Source organism: Euprymna scolopes, chromosome 7, assembly GCF_053919585.1.
Source record: "Euprymna scolopes isolate OS-2025 chromosome 7, ASM5391958v1, whole genome shotgun sequence".
Taxonomy (NCBI): Eukaryota; Metazoa; Mollusca; class Cephalopoda; order Sepiida; family Sepiolidae; genus Euprymna; species Euprymna scolopes.
The window spans coordinates 23900463-23917875 of record NC_136488.1 but is presented as its reverse complement, the minus strand read 5'-3'; the positions used below and the strand labels follow the sequence as shown (position 1 = coordinate 23917875).

The 17413-nt window shown below is 36.3% G+C and overlaps 1 protein-coding gene across 1 annotated transcript in view; it reads left to right on the top strand.

The window, feature by feature from the left end:
- Positions 1-7142, top strand: part of LOC145279645 (uncharacterized) — a 28034-nt gene extending 20892 nt beyond the window's left edge. Inside the window, exon 4 of the mRNA XM_080130875.1 lies at positions 4170-7142. Within this exon, the coding sequence (XP_079987001.1) occupies positions 4170-6563 (2394 nt within the window). The 3' untranslated portion in view covers positions 6564-7142. The remainder of the gene's footprint in view (positions 1-4169) is intronic.
- Positions 7143-17413: the final 10271 nt, after the last annotated feature.

The following is a 17413-nucleotide window of genomic DNA, read 5'->3' as shown; positions in this document are numbered from 1 at the left end:
AGATTTACGGCTCAATCTGCTCCAAAAACCTGGGCGCTTGTTTAAATATTTAGGGACGGGTTAGGGTCCGGCGGTTCATTCAACCAATCAGAGTTCAATACGTTTTCTGGGGAATTCCACATCCAAATTGCGTGTGTGCAATTCAGCTATACGTCCAGAGTTTTGTAATCTGAGACCAAAAATGAAATCCTTTTCACACGGCCTCAAGAGGTCAACCCTGTCATTCATAGAGCTATAGTCTGAATGGGTGTTCTCCAGGCCAGCAAGTACAAATCTCTATGCAGATGACGTTGATCTGGTGGCTTATACGGGGGCTGATATGCAGCATCTTGTGGACGCCTTTGTGGTTGCCTGCAGCGCATTGATGCTGACTATCAGTCTGAAAAAAACTGTCTTAATGTATCAGCCTATAAACTATGTATGAACCATCAATTTATGTCTCTATGGGTTGAAGATAGCGGTTGTCGCTAAGTTTGTATACTTGGGTAACACACTAAGTGTGTCTAGTGCCGTGGATGACAAGATATCATTACAGATCAGCAAAGCAAGTGATGCTTTTGGAAAGTTGGACAAGCGTTTGTGGAGCTGTCGTGGAATCTCGCTACCAACAGATAAAGGTTCATGCCGCATTCATTCTTTCTGTTCTTCTCTATGCCTGTGAGACTTGGACAATATATAGGAAGCATTTGAGACATCTCGAGCGGTTTCACCAGATGTGCCTACGACGAATCTTAGGTGTGTGTTGGCAAATGTATATCAGTGATGTTGAGGTTCTTGAACGGATCCCAGTGTCTAAGCATTGAAGCTCTTATTATCAAACATACACTAAGATGGAGTGGTCATATGGTAAGGATGTCAGACAATCAGCTTCCCAAACAACTCCTTTATGGCAAACTTGCTGAGGGAAGGCTCAAAAGCCTAAAATGAGGTTCAAGGATTGTATGAGGTCCACCTTGAAAAAATGTGAGATGGATGAGAAATCCTGGGAGAGTTTGGCTTTGGATCGTGGAAAATGGAGAAGGGCCTTGCGGGGAGTGTGGACAAGGTTGAGGCTGATCGAACCCGGTATGAACGACTGAAGCATGATATTCGGAAAGGGAATATGCAAGAAGCAGTTGATGAGTTGGAGTGCCAAATTGGTCTGGAGTGTGAGACGTGTGGGAGATTATGTCTGAGCAGAGCTGGGCTGATAAGCCACCAGACTGCTCATCAGGACAATGGGCCACAAAACAGTCTTGTGTTGTCAGATCTAACTTGTGTCAACTGTGGGCGGACGTGCAAAACAGCAGGCGGTTTGAAACGGCATTTGAATGTTCATAGAAGTGCACATGCTGCTAGTGGCGCTCGTGCCTGCACCATGTGTGCCAAAGAGTGCCAGAGTTCGACAGGGCTTAAAAGCCACTTTTGTGTGGCTCATCACTGATCTGTCTTCATGTTTCAATTTTTTAATGTTATATCAAGTAATGGCAATATTCGAGAACGAATTTGCTGCGATCATATGTATATACACTGCATGTCAAATTATTAACGTGATAACATTTTTTTACCAGTTTCAGAAACTTACCGATAGTTTCGTATCAAAAGCTTCGGAAACATTGGTAATGCTGAGCTGCATATACTGTGAAATTTTCGTAATGTTCAACACAGTGTAAACAACTTACCATCGTAATCGCTGAATCCACGGTATTTGAGGTGTGTCAAATTATTAACAAGGCAGTTTGTTTCGTCAATAAAATGGGTCGTAAAGGTGGATTGAGTAGTTTTAAAAAGAGTACTATTACAGAACAGCAAAAGCTAAAACTACCCTTGAAATATCGAAAACGATAGGAGGGTACCATCAAACTGTGAAGAACTTTGTCAAGAACAATACAAAGGTACGTAAGACAGCTGATAAAGGTAAATCTAGAGTTGTTTCATGCCGTTCTCTACTCCAAATTAAACGTGAAGTTGTTAAGAACCCTGGGCAGACAAGTCGAGACGTCTTTGACCAAGCCGGATTGAAGAATGTCTCAAAAAATACTCAATGTCGCTTTCTGAAAGAAGTTTCAAAGTCTGTTAAGCCTGTGACAAAGCCTCCATTAAAGCAACATTACATACAAAACCGATTGAAATGGGCAGAGGACAACATGTAAACGGATTTTTCCAAAGTTTTGTTCACGGATGAAGTGAGTGTCACTTTTAATGGCCCAGATGGCTGGAGCAAGGGATGGGTCCTAGATAGATGACATTGTCATCAGCGTTTAAGGCGCCAAAAAGGTAGTGGTGGGATAATGATTTGGGCTGGGATTATCGGAGGTACTTTAGTTGGCTCATGGAGAGTCCCAGAAGGCGTAAAAATGATGTCAAATGCTTACATAGGATTTCTGGAGGAGCACTTTGAACCATGGCTGAAGAAGCAAAGGTTGATGTTCAGAAGAACAATTATTTTTATGCAGGATAATGCTTCCTCGCATGCAGCAACAAAAGCAAAGAGTATTTGCAACAACTGGGCTTTTTTTGGGCTACAAAAGATGGAGTGGCCTGCGAATTCTCTAGATTTGAACCCAATTGAGAACCTTTGGAGTATCATGAAGCAACGCCTCTATGCAAGTGTAAGCCGATTTAAGAGCAAAGATGAGTTGTGGGATGCTCTCCAAGAGGTATCGCGAGGAATAACTGTTGACGAAATCACAAATTTGACTAATTCTGTGGACCAACGTCATAAAAAAGGATTGCATATCCCCTACTAATTATGTCAACGTAGAAATTGGTATGAAGTTATTGTGTTCTAAGCATTTTTCTTAGTTCATTTAATGTTAGAAAATTATTTCAATAAACAAGTTATGGGTATATTGTGTTTTTTCTTAACCTCGTTAATAACTTGACACACTGAAATCAACAGATATTCCTATCTTCTGCCATATTTGCGCTAATACTTAAATTTTCTGACTGGAGTAGCTGAATAGTATCGTAAGCACTTTCTCAAAGTTTCATGGATTTTTATTCACTCGTTCCTTAAATATTTTAAAAAAATGTAAACTTGTAATTTGATACGCAGTGTGTGTGTGTGTGTGTGTGTGTGTGTGTGTGTGTGTGTGTGTCTGAATTTTTGAGATGAGGATTGATTATTCATATTTGGATTCTTCAGACTGCTGTTCTCATTTGGAGTGTGATTTTTATACCATTTTGATGTAACCTCCGATCTTCTTCAAGTGTATCTTGTTGGACTCAGGGGAAACTTTCTGCCAAACTCAGGAATCTGCACAGAATTTTGAATGGAACCTTTTATTTAACCCATGGGGTAGTATGCTTTCATTCCATTAGACCTGACTGGGTAGAAGTTCTAAGGAATTTGCAATTGTATTGTGTTGCCTACGTTGAGGATTAAACCTTCAATCTCCAGAAGAGTGTGATCCATAGTTGTGTGTAGTAAAAATTTACATCTAAAAACAAAAATAGATTTAAGGCTCCTAAAATTCATTTTTTTTATACTCACCTTCACCCCAAACAAGGCATATTGCCACTAGGACGTAAGGGGCTACTAATTGGGACCATGCCTAAGAAAGATCAAGATGTTGGTTTACGTTGCATTTGAGCTTCTGCATGTCAGTACAGTTTGGGAAGCAGGCAGCAGGAAGAGAATTCCAAAGTTTAGCTGTTCTAAGGAAGAAGTTGTTTGAGTAGAAAACTTTGACATTTAGGGACCTCAACAGTGAAGGGGCGTGATTTTGTTGCTAAGAGGGTTTGTCAGGGATTATGTACGTTGAGCACTAGCAGAGCTTTTTTCCCAAAATTGCTTGTCTGTGAAACACAATACTGTGGAACTGCTTCCCAGCCAACTATAACATGATCATCTTTAAGTCCAATGTAAACTAGTTCTTGATGAGCCATCCTCTAAAATAAATTAATTCGGCCATCATCACTGATCATCACGGTGTTGTTTTATTCAACACTCATTAACGCTTATCCTTGAGTGGCCTCCAGGCCTTGATAAACAGTGATTGTATAGTATAAAAAAGAAAGAAAAAGAACATGCTTAACTTTGTATAGAGACACTATAGCTATGCAAAAGTATTTCTTGATTTTTAGTAAAAATAATAAATGAACACATTAAATTGATGCATCTTTAGAATGTCCGTTCTTATTTGTTCTCTCATTAATAAACCATTTTGTTTTTCTCTTTTCCTTAGGAAGCTGACAGAACCGTTAACATTGCAAACAAGGTGATAGAAGTGCTGCCGAAGATTTTAAATGGTGACTTGAAACTGTCGCAATGTCCTGAATTCTGCGATCTTACTCTCACATACGCTTTATATGGGAAACTAGTCGACAAACTTAAAAAACATCAACATAAACAAGCTCATGTCCTACCAATCATCCTCAGATTCCTCTTTCCAGGTCTTGTACAATTTTTGCCTGAACCCATTACTAACCTCAGCACCCACGTTCGATGTTTCATTCAAAAGGCCAAACGGACAGGTAAATTGTGCCATCTTTATGAACCCATATTAAAACTCTATACAGCCAAGCACAATTTGGAATGGGCTGATTTTACAAAATGTGGCATCACACAGGATATGTTGGTGATCGGTCCCAATTTACCATCGTCGGGTTGTCAGATAGAATTGAAAAACAGGCACATCCAACTATTGCTAAATCTTCGCAACAAATACCGCCTCTGTTGGGTGAAAGTCGTCCCCCAGTGGCTTCGTTTCTTCAGAATTCTACAAGAAGATGATTGTGTGCAATTGCAGGATATTAAAAGCAACTGGGTGGAACTTGGTGTACAGGCTAACAGTCTCCATGGCGAACAGCTGCAGGAGTTCTTGGACTCACCTTACGTTTTACCAAAGGAATTTATTAAAAAGAACATTGAACCCGTGCCAAATTCGAGTAACCCCAATCCATCAGCGGTCAAGAAAAGCGCTCGCATATCTTCACGCCCAAAATTAAAACAATTGCAAAAAGTAGTGAATTTATTGCAGTCCAATTTAAAGAAGAAAGAAGAGAAGCTTGCTACATATCGCAAAAAACTGAATCAAAAACAAGACAGGCTGGAAGATTTATCAACGCGTCTCTGCAAAACAAGACTGGCAAAAAATTACTGGTCAATGAAATATCACAAAATTTCAAGTGTTAATCTTTTTGATGAGGTCACGGAATTCAATGCAGACCTAACATACATTCAGAAAATCCGGAAAGCTGCTCAGTACATAAAGAGGATAGTTCAGCTGAGGTGTTCTGAAAACTGCTCTCCATTTTTTGAGAGTTTACTTCATCAGAGTTTCATTGAAGAACTGCTCGAAAAAATACTTGTACAGGGCATTAACTTTGATAAGGGTTCAAATATCCTGTTGGAAATTCTTCAAGAATTGGCTCAGCTTAGCCAGGAAACATCTACACAGAAATTAGAATCGCAGGAATCTAAAAATACTTCTCTTCAAGAAGGTCCTTTAATTAACAACCAGATCATGCCTCATGGAAATCTGTTGACAACTGAAATCGGGGAAATCTCTGATAGTCATTATTCTTCTGTACAGAAAAATATTGAGCAATTTCTGCAGACATTGTCTCAACAAAGCGAAGGAAATTCTGCAGCGAATTTAGAACTGCAGGAATCTAAGGATATTCCTGTTCAAGATTGTTTTTTAATCAACAACCAGATTGTGCCTTATGGAAATCCATTTGCAGCGGTAACTAAAGAAATCATAGAGGTCTCTGATAGTGATTCGTCATCTGTCAAGGATGCTATCAAACGAAACCAGTCTTGCAATGATAAAGAAAGCATAAATTGGCTTTATGATAAAACTTGCAAGAAATCTTGTGATTTAAGCAACAAAACAAATCAGGATTTTCAGCCCGAAACTAGTAATGTACCTAATCAACTACACCAAAATTCATCTGGATTAAACAGAAAGGTATCTTCACAGTTTTGCTCCTCCAAGAATTCTACTTCTGGTCTCTGCAATAATGAAGAAATGCAGCACAATTCATATATAATTAACACTAGCAAAAGAAAATACAATCTCAATAAGGAGTGTTCAAAGAACTCTGGCCACATGTTGCACAAAGACATGAACAACTATCAGCCCAATAAAAAGCTTCGGTTGGAAAGACGAAAGCCTTCAGTTGCTATGAATTCCAACATTAACTCTTCATGCGACTCTTATTCCTTACCCCCGGTTTTACAAAAAGAGACTTGCTTTTCTCCTTCCTTTAAGGCAAAAAAATCTATGGTTGAAGAAAGTGCAAAAATGTTTGAATGTACCAATTCATCCCCGTTAGGTATTAAACCTAACCAGCATTCAAAGGATGGTAAATTAAAAGATGATCTTTGGATTTTAGGCGACAAGTACGTTAGTTTGTTGCAAACTCCTAATTTGGAATCTCATTTTGGTGGGCGTTTGGATACAAATGATATCATCCGTGTAAATGGAACGTCTTTCAGTCCAAATCAATCCCCCCCACTTTTGATTTGTGAAAATCCTGATTATCAACCGCATTTGTTCAATAGGTATATTTCGCAGGTTAAACCGTCACATTCTGAAATTAATCTGGATTCAGTTGAAATAATCATAGACTGAACAGGATTACTTCTTTCGTTTGTTTGGAGAGGGGGGGGGCAAAAACTATTGGATTCTTGTCCTGAATTCTCCCTATATTAAAAACACATAACTAAAGAAAAATCTGTACGATGTATGCATCCATGACAAAAGGAGAATATCATATTCCAAAAATCACTAAATTGATCCAGTACTTTTATTTTTATAAAGAAAACTAATTTTAAGTGATTAATGGGAATCTGTAGGTTTTTAACATAAGTCTAGTAAGTATGAATTATTGTTGAGTTATTTTCCTTTTGTTCCTTGAGATATTTTTCAAAATGGCAGGTGAAACAGCCACCCCTCAAACCAAATTTTATTTGATTCTTGTCCAGAATTCCTTTATGTAAAAAACAAAAATAAAGATGTACTCATGACGAAACAAAAATATTATATTCGAAAAACCATGTCAGTTATTTTTTATTTTTAAACAAGAAGCAATTAAAATGTTATGAGTAACTGAAGAGCCTGCCATTTTGAAAACAATCTCAAGAAAGCAAGGGATATAATGCAACAATGATTCAAGCTTGCGAAATTTATGTTGTAATGCCTACAAAATACTATTAATAGATTAAAAATGTGTTCTTTATAAAAATAAAACTACTTGATCAATTTACATGATTTTTTGAAGTATGATATTTTCATTTCATTACGGGTACATACATCATACAGATTTTTTCTCTTTTTATTATTTATAGGGTTAATTCTGAACCAAGTGCTGACATCGTTATGAACATTTTGTAAAAAGAGATATGAAATTTGGAAAAAAAAAAAAAAAAGGAAAGTCACAATTAAGTTTGATCTCTCAAATTGAGGACATTTTCTTTTCGGGGTTTTTTTTTAAATTTTTTTTACAGTTTTTTTATCTTAGGAAATTAATTTTTTTATTATTTATGTTTTAATTTCTAGTTTTCATTTTCATAACACCACCCAACCCGACCCTGCATGTAAAATCACTCATTAAAGAACTGTGCATTTAAGTTATTCATTGTTTTCTTAACTGACATGTTGCTTTTATGCACAGTACCTATGATCTTTCTGTATAAGTTCATATTATTGGGGGATGGGGGGCTGCATGAACACTGTTGTATTTTGCCAGTTGAAATGACACTTCCTTCTGCCAATACAAAAAGTGGTTTTAAAAGATTCTACTTTTTTTTTATTCATTTAACCATTGTTAAGGGGGGGGGGTCATATGTTGGCAGGATTGGAGTTTAGGTGGCAATTAACCTCGAACCCAAAACAATCCAGACCAAAAGCGAAAGGGACACAAATCTCAATTTACTGGTTTGTATCCCTGGAAACAGTGACCATTTTTATTTACATTGTAAACATATAGATTTAAGAACTTTTTCTAATTTAAAAAAATTCAAACAATACGAACAGAATTGTTCTGGTACTTTTGCAGAATTGTTTTGCAACTATTCTGTAGTTTCACCTAACAATTTAATTTCCTTTTTTTTTTCTTTTCTTTTTTTTTTTTTTTTTTTACAAAAACAATTGAAAAAGAGAAACTAAAAAAATTGATATGCGTGTAGGGTTAATTTTAATATAAATGGTCAATTAATTAATCACATGGTCAATTATTTGACTTATATAATTAATCACGTGATTTCACCTAACAATTTACTAAAACAAAATATCACTTAAACCTAGACCTAAACCATAAGTTAGGAGTATGCTGAGTTACATCTGGTTCAGTCTCTGCACGTGCACCAAAAAGGTCATTATTACAAGAAATCCCATGCCTTTTAGCGGCACGTTTTCAATAAAAGAAAAAGATTAATATTTAAAAAACTTATTATTAAAAGATTTTTTTCCTCCATTTATTTGTTGAAGAAATTGAAAGAATTTATATACTCGTAGCTAAAATTTTGAAAAATAAGTTCAGCTTATTTGTAAACTGAACGCTATGGTTACTGTTTCCATGGATACAAAATGGTGAATGGAGATTTGTGCCCTTTTTGTTTTTTATTTGGGTTGTTTCGGGTTCGAGGTTAATCACCACCTAAACTCCAATCCTGCCCAGATGTTTACTGACATTACGCAAGTTCACTCTATCGTTCTCATGGTTCAACAGGTCAGTTGTTTCCAGATCACACACTGCGCGATTTTGTCCAATCGCTTGCTTCCAAGTCTGTTTTGGCTGACTCGTCCATTGGAATTACTTTTCAATTTTCATGCATTTCATCATTAAATTTTTACATTTTTATATTTTATTTCTCTTTCATGATTCTTTCTGTTTTCCTTTTCTTTTCTCTTTTTTCCTCTTGTTTTATTTTTCTCTTTTATTTTTTATTTTTAAACTCTTTTTACCCTAAACAGGGCATATTGCCACTTGGATGATGTAAGGGGCTACTATTTGAGATCATGTCTAACAGGGGACTGTGGGGATTGCATCTAAACTTCTGTAGGTTAGTAGTGTCAGGGAAGCAGAAAACAAGGGGAAGGGGAATTACAAAGTCTTGCCATCCAAAGGAGGAGATACTATTTAAGTAGAAGGCTTTCCAACATCTAGAGACCTCAACATTAAAGGCATGGAATTTTGCTGCTTGTCAAGTAAATTGGGGAGTACATACATCAAGGGGGCATAAGTGTTATGAGTTCATCAGAGCATATTTCCATTAAAATACTTGTAAAACAAGTACAGGGATGCAATATTGCAGTGATGGGACAGAGGTTGAAACTTAGCTGATGGTGTGCAAGATTCTTTATTTGGACCCTGTCTAAGAGTGAGATACTAGTGGTAGATGCACTAGCCCAGATGCATGGGCGAAGGCGAATTATGGCTTTGTATAGATATAGGATCCTCTTGGATGTAAGTAGTTTTCTCGCACGGTAGAGAGAGCCCACCTTCTTTGCAGCAGCCTTGGCAATGAAATTTTAATTTTGTCAAACTTCAAATAATTTACAATGTGAAGAGTAGAGGAAGAAGAAAACTTTTAATTCATCAAAAAGTTACTTCTTGTCTTCCTCATCACATGCAGTTTTTCTCGTGTTTGCAGCCATGTTTTTTTTTTCTTTGTTTATTTCTTGGAAAATTTTTAAACGTTTGTTTTAGACAAAAAAAACTCATTTTTATGGAATTTAATAAATTTTAAATGCAAAAATCAATATAAATAGCATCAGTCAATTACTTTCATTATGAAAAAATTGTAGATTAACACTCTTTGGCTGGCTCCTTCCTTCCTCAATGAGATTCTTCTTTTAGAGAATAATGTGTGAACATCCTAAAAACCTGAAGAAGAAAACAAATATTTTAGAATTTAGAGAGGGGAATCAGTTTCTCATGTAAATTTAACATAAAATGATCCCTTACTTCCAGACTATTCTGGCATTTTAGGATAATTAACCATTTTTTTTTTTTTTTTTTTTTTGCTATGGGAGACACCACAACTTGCATTCAACTGTATTCACATTCCCTCAGCAGTAACATACTCAAGACTCTCCATAAATTCTCCCTAACTATTGTAGCAGTTGCAAAAATCATTGATTTGCCTGAAATTGTCCATAAAACAAACTCTAAATATTAGTGTTGGGGCGATTAATCGGAATCGAGAATCAGAAAATGCAGAACTTTTTGGAGTATTGGAATCGGGGAAAATGTGTGCTTATTTTCCGATGCCTAAAAACGATTCTTTTAATTATTGGTTTTTAATTGATTCTGTTAAACAAAATTTTCCACTGCTCGTAGTAATGATAAAATAATAAATGTTTATTAATTTTTAACTACCAGTAAAACTAAAATCTTTAGATCATACCCCACAAGTGTGTTTTTTATGTTTTTGAAAATATATGCATTTTTACCTGATATAAAATATATGCATATTTAATGTGTCTTTTTACGGTAATCGGGGGAAAAATAACAACTTTGTAGTTAAATATTTAGAAATTTATAAAGAATCGGAATCAGTAATTTAGTGCGGAATCTGTAATTGTATCGGAATTGGGAAAAATATTGAAATCGTCCCATCACTACTAAATATATTGATGTCTATTGTTTAGTTCATTGTTCCAATCACTGTAACACCTTGATTAACAATCCTATTCTAGTTTTACTTTGTGTGTCTTTCTACTACTATTTCCATTGTCTTTCTACTACTATTTTCTATAACTTTGGTTCTGATGATCAACTTATTTCCTCTTATTTTCCCCCTCATATTTTTTTTTTTTTTGGGGGGGGGTCGCTAGTATCACAATATTTCAAGTAATGGCTGTTAAACATGGCTGAAAATTCCAGATATAAGAATTTTAATGAGCATGAAAAGTTTAAATTTGTGACAAACATTTAGAATTGTTTGTGTTGTTAACGTTGTATCATTTGGATTATTACTCTTCTCATCTTGAATGTCATTTTCACTGTTTTAGTCGATGTAATCTCTTTCTTCAGGTGTATCTTGTTAAATTTGGGAATTTACACGGAATATTGAATGGAACCCTTTATTTGATCTATGGGGAGTAGCATGCTCTCATTTGGTCAGCCATAATCAGGTAGAAGTCTTAAATAATTCACAAGAATCCATGGTATAGTAGATAAAGTACTTGGTAAAATCCAGTTATAAATTAACCTTTTTCCTCGAGTTGTCTCCGGGCCTTGATAAGCGGTGACTCCCAATTAAAATAAAGAAGATAGTTGTACTCTTCTGGAGGTTGATAGTCCAATAAATTGCACATTACTTAGAAATTCTACCCAGTCATGGCTGATGGAATGTTACCAGAATGGTACCCCTATGAATTAAATAAAGGTTTCAGTTCACAATTCTGTGCAGATTCTCCGAGTTTGAGAGAAAGATTCCCAAGTTCAACAAGATACACTTAAAGAAGGTCAGAGGTTACATTAATCAAAACGTTGTGAAAAAAAAAACCATTCCAGATGAGAACAGTAGTCCAAATAATCTGAATTATCAATCCTCATCTCAAATATTCAGAAACTTGGGTGATTTGCATAACTTCAGATGACCTTTAAAAATTTCTTTTTAATCTTTTTGTAAGTACATTATCAGAATGAAGTGCTTATATAATATATTTAAATAGTTAAACTAATCAACTAGGTATAATGAAATGAACCAAAACCTAGTAAGTCAGTCTAAGATATGTTATAGAGGTGGTCATATCTTGCCTACATTTAATTATTTGGAAAATGTACGGGTCAATTTTTGTCAGCCATTTAAAAAAAAAAAAATTTAGATTGGGATGGGGCAGTATTTTATAGTTAGCAACTTGGTTATGAGCAGACATTTCAACCATATCAGCTAGGGTGTCTGTGTAAAAAGAGTCTGATATTACGAGATGTGAAATCCTTAATGATCTCAGCCTCACAGTATTCATGACAATGTGGCCCAAGGCATTTGAAAAGTTTATTTTATGATATTTGATGTTACCAGAAAAATAAAAACTTTTTTTGTGTCATGTTTTTATTATTTTTTTCATTATTTTTGTTATTATTTTTTATTATTAACACTGTCAAAGCACACTTACTTAGATGCTTCATTTGCATAATAATTTAATATTTGTTAAAGGGATTTAAATGAATAAATGCAAAAGTTTTTGTTTATCATTCTTATACTACCATTAAAATAGCTTGCAGTTATTTAAGTCAGTAGTGTTAGAAGAAAAAACATTCCATGTGTAGAATGCGGGATTTTCTAACATTGTCTAACAAAAATGCATAATTTGACTCAGGAATAGGTGAGAGGATATCGGTCAAAGGATTGAAACTATAAACAAAGGAAATATTAAACATTCCAAGAGGAAAAGAATGTTTAAATAAATAAATCATCACAAAGAAATCCAGTCAGTCAAAGAGAGCGAGGCTGTCACATTTCTTCATCACCCGACATCCAACACAACCATGCACCCCGTCTCATGCACCTTTCGAAATGTCAAAACACCAGTAATAATTTATAATCAAAAGCTGATTTGTTAATGTGAAATAAAAGCAATATATTTATTTTTTATAGATCAACTGTGTTGTGGTTTTACTTGCTGTCAGTATGTATATATCTTATACCAGCGACAAAAGTAGATGTTAGCAATTATATAGACTGGACAAACGCATTTTGAACAACAAGCCACAGTGAATATGTAACAAATAGAAAAGCGTTTTGAAATTCTGTTTATGTAGTGTAGATGAACAATGAAGAATCTTTTGGATGCCTTATTTGCATAATTATTTTTTAAACAGTTCATAATAAATTAATTCAGAATTGTATTGTTTTAGTTTTACTATATACAAGGTGTCTTCCATAAATTTCATTTTTTTCATATGGGAACTTTTATTGATAGTACACACATGAAACTCTAGTATCCTTCGAAGTAATCTCCTCCGGCTACAATGCACTTGTTGTACCATTCCAAAAACTTCTGGAAGTCTTCTTATGTGAGCATGTCAATGACCCTCTTCACAGTCTCTTTTGTTTACTCGATTGTTTCATAACGACAGCCTCTAAGGTTTTCTTTGAGCTTAGAGAATAACCAAAAGTCACAGGTCTGGACTATAGGGTGACTGAGAGCACCCTTGGAACAAACTTTTGCACAAATCTTCTGCATCTTCAGTTCTTCATGAATAATTGTGTGTACAGTTCCCACACTGACAGCAAACTGTGTACTTATTGTCTCTATAGACACACGGCAGTCCTTATCGATGAAATTCTTTATTTGGCCAATCAACTCTGGTGTTCGGAATTCTTTACTCCTCCCACACCTCTTAATATCATTCACAGACTCCCTGCTTTCCTTGAATCTCTTATGCCACTTAAAAACTGATGCTCAATTCATGCAAGATGCTCCAAAGGATGTCTGAAGTATTCCATACGTTTCTGTGTCATTTTTTCCAAGTTTAAAACAGAATTTTATTGCATATCGTTCTTCTAAAGTGTCTTCATGTCCAGATTTCATTTTTGAAATTCACTAGCTGTGACAATCTGGCTTTAGTAGGGTGTATTCCAATTCCATCTGTAGCTGTTCATTTGAACCTGAGATCATAAAAATTAGTCAGTCATCTCATAAAATGTATAGTAATAACATATTGAATTTTCAAGAGTCTATGACAATTTTAAATGCCGTTCAAAAAAAAGAATGAAAACTTATTGAAGGTACCTCATACATACACACGATCACAACTTGAAACACCTACACAAAAACAAACAAAGAAAACATGCCAACTCTAGTTATTATTAAGATTCTGAACCTTTAAAATCCTTATATTAAAACGATATTTTGATAAAATTTTGTTTTTGTGTGTTTCTTGCCTGTATGTAACTTTGGATTATTCATTTACTAGCTCTATCTACCTGGCAGATGCACAAACAGGCAACTATTATATCCTTTAATTTAAAATACTAGTTATCCCCCCCCCCTTGCTGATTTTTATATTTTTAGGTAATTATTTAAAATGTTTCATACTAGCATGGGTGCCCGGCGTTGCCCAGGTGTGTGTTGAGCAAAAAAAAAAAAAAAGTGGTTGTAGGAAGGCAAGCTCGAACCCGTACCGCAAAGGAGGAAAAAATGTGACATCTTTGCTGTTACGACCACCGTCAAACCGGAAATGGCATAGGTTTAAATTAAGGCTAGACAATCAAAAAGAGGGGATGACTTTCGATCGGCGAAAAAAAGCAACCCTTTCCTGTAGAAAAAGGCCAAGTTGAGGATGAAGAAATTAATATTTTTAGCCAATTTTTCAGTATTTATTGGCTGGCGAAACTGGAATAGGGCCGACCACCTCCCTAGATGAGTTCTTAATTAATGGATACTCTAACTTAACATCTAAATCTGACCTCCAAGATCGCCATGGGCATGGAATATGTACCTATATTAAAGATGGCTTCCCACGTGGCAGGGATATCTCCAGAGAAGACCCTAACTTACCTTATATGTGCTTCCAGGTTGCACTTGCTTACACCACCGCATTTATGTTTACCCTCTATCGCCCCCACAACACTGGAGTTACTATCTTTAAGAGTATATCGGAGAAAATTGACCACATCCTGTCTGCTCATCTTGCGGTGACTTCAACGTCCACAATGTTGAATGGCTGACCTACTCAAATAAGACTGACGATGAGGGGAGGTTCTGTCATGATTTTGACATTGCCTATGACCTCACTCAGATTGGTCACGAGCCCATCCATGTGCCCTATACTACCGGTCAGTACGAAAGCCTTCTAGACCTCTTTCTCTCCACTTCCCCGGAGCTATACTCATGTGCCGTTCTATCTCCTCTAGGATCCTCTGACCATTCCGTTGAATCAATTATCATAAAAATGGAATATAATAAGTCTACAGATGTACCTCTCCACCGTACTGTATACTGATATTCTATGGCTGACTGAGATATCTTCCGTACATTCATATCTGATCTACCTCTCCATTCCATGTTTAAAAAGGATGTGTCCTCTATAGTGTCAGACCTGACCGAATGGTTACTTGTTGGCATAGATCAATTCATACCATCCCCAAAATTCCAACAAAAACCTAACAGCCAGCCATAGTTCTTCTCTGAATGTGCTGCTGCCATCGCACATAGAAATCACTTTTTCCATAGCTACCAACGTAATAGATTCACTGAGACTATAGCTGCTTTCAGGACTGCCAGCAACCACTGTAAAAGAGTAATAAAAAATGCAAGAGAACTATATGCTCAATCCGTTAAATCCAAAGTAACTGATCAGCGGCTTGGTTCCAACCAGTTTTGGCAAATAACAAATAGGATCCTGAACAGAAGCGTGCGTTCTATCCCAACTATCATCAATGGACCAGAGGTCATCTCGTCAGCATCTGACAAGGCCAAACTATTTGCCAAGAACTTTGCAGCTAATTCTACCCTATGCGAGGAAGGCCATCAACTCCCCATATTTCCTCCTAAAACACACTATGCAACATACAAATATCTGTGCATGAGGTCGCCAAGCTAATCAAGAGCCTTGATTCCAGTAAAACAACTGGCCCTGACGGTATTCCAATTATAGTATTAAAAAAGCTACAACCAGAAATTGCCTCCATACTTACCAAACTGTTTAAGCGTTGCCTTAAGGAGAAATGCTTTCCAACACCCTGGAAAACCTCATCAGTATGCCCTGTATCTAAGAATTCAGGTGATAAGTCATCTCCCTCTCAATACAGACCAATAAGTCTCCTGAGTATCATGAGTAAGTTGCTGAAATCCATATTAAATAGAGAAGTAGTCAACCACCTCAGCAAAAATAACCTTCTTAGTGACATGCAATATGGCTTCCGTTCTGCTATATCTACAGCTGACGTGCTAACAGTTATATCACATAGGATTAGCGAATCTCTCAACAAAGGCTTCATTTCTAGGGCAATTGCCTTTACTCCTGATCTGAAATGGAACACACATCATGTCTGTTGCCAAGGTTGCTGGGAAAATGGTGGGATCCTTCTACCGCTCCAGAAGATATCTCAGTACTGATGCAACTCTCTATCTGTATAAAAGCCAAGTACGTCCAAGGAACTGCTAAAAACAGTCTATCCTGCCTTGACAGAGTACAAAATAGACTTCGTGGCTTGGTGGGGATGACCTTTTCTATTTCCTGCAACCTCTCTCCCACAGAAGAGACGTTGCGGGCATGTCTCTGTTTTATCGTTATTTCCATGGCAAGTGCTCGTCTGAGCCCCATTCTCTGGTCCCTCCCCCCTCGCCAATCTTTCACAAAAAACACCCGATTAGCTGAAACCACTGTCAATAATTTTCCCCACTCTTTATCCGTGCCTAAATCAAAATGCAGATTCCATGAACAAAGCTTCTTTCTTAGAACTGCACGCCTGTGGAACTCTGTTCCGTCTGCCTGCTTCCCACCTGACTACAACTTGGATGTCTCCAAGTCCAACATAAACAAACTCGTGATGAACCGCCCCCTTAAGTAATGACACCTTATCAAATCCCCAATACTAAATATTACTACAATACTATCCCACTGATTAGTGTACACACAATAACCCTTGTTCCCAAGTGGCTCCTGGGCCTTGATAAGGGGTGACCCCCCCATGTAAAAAAAAAAAAAAAAAGGGTCGAGCTTCAAAACGATAATGATCTTGTGAAAATTTGTCACCTCTGTCGAAAGTTTTAGGCAGACATGCAAACATACATACATGTTTATATATTGGTAGCTCAAATTTTCGACCCAAACCGATTAAACAGCTTACCCTATTTCTGAATACGCTTTATGTAAAATTTCAAATGTTTACACCAGAAATTGTCTGAGTAATTTGGTAGAGACTGCAGAGATCAATTTTTTAAAAACTTTGACCCCTATTTTGACTCCTTAACATTTATTGATTTGGGCTCAAATCAAGTTATTAAGTTAGATCCATGTCCAAGGAACCTATATCTAAAATTTCAATTGTTTATACCAAGAATTGAGGAGTTTGGGAGAGTTCTCAAAAGTCAAATCATTGAACTTTGACCCCTTAACAGCCAAATTTCTGGCCGAAAATAGATTACAAAGATTTTCCCATATCTCAATACCCTGTATATTAAATTTCGAGTCTGTAGACTGAAAATTGACAGAGTTATTGTGTAGAGAAATGTACACAGACAGACACTTTCACTTTTATAGATATACTAGCAGGGGTGCCCGGCGTTGCTCGGGTGTTTGGAGGTGTATGCTGTGCAAAAAAACAAAAAAAATGGTTAATTTTTTAAAACTTTGACCCCTATTATGACCCCTTAAAATTTATAGTTTCGGGCTCAAATCACTTTATTAAGTTAGATCCAGGTTCAAGGAACCTATATCTAAAATTTCAAGTGTCTAGACCCAAAATTGTCGGAGGAGTTTGGTAGAGTTCTTAAAGGTCAAATCGTTGAAATTTGACCCC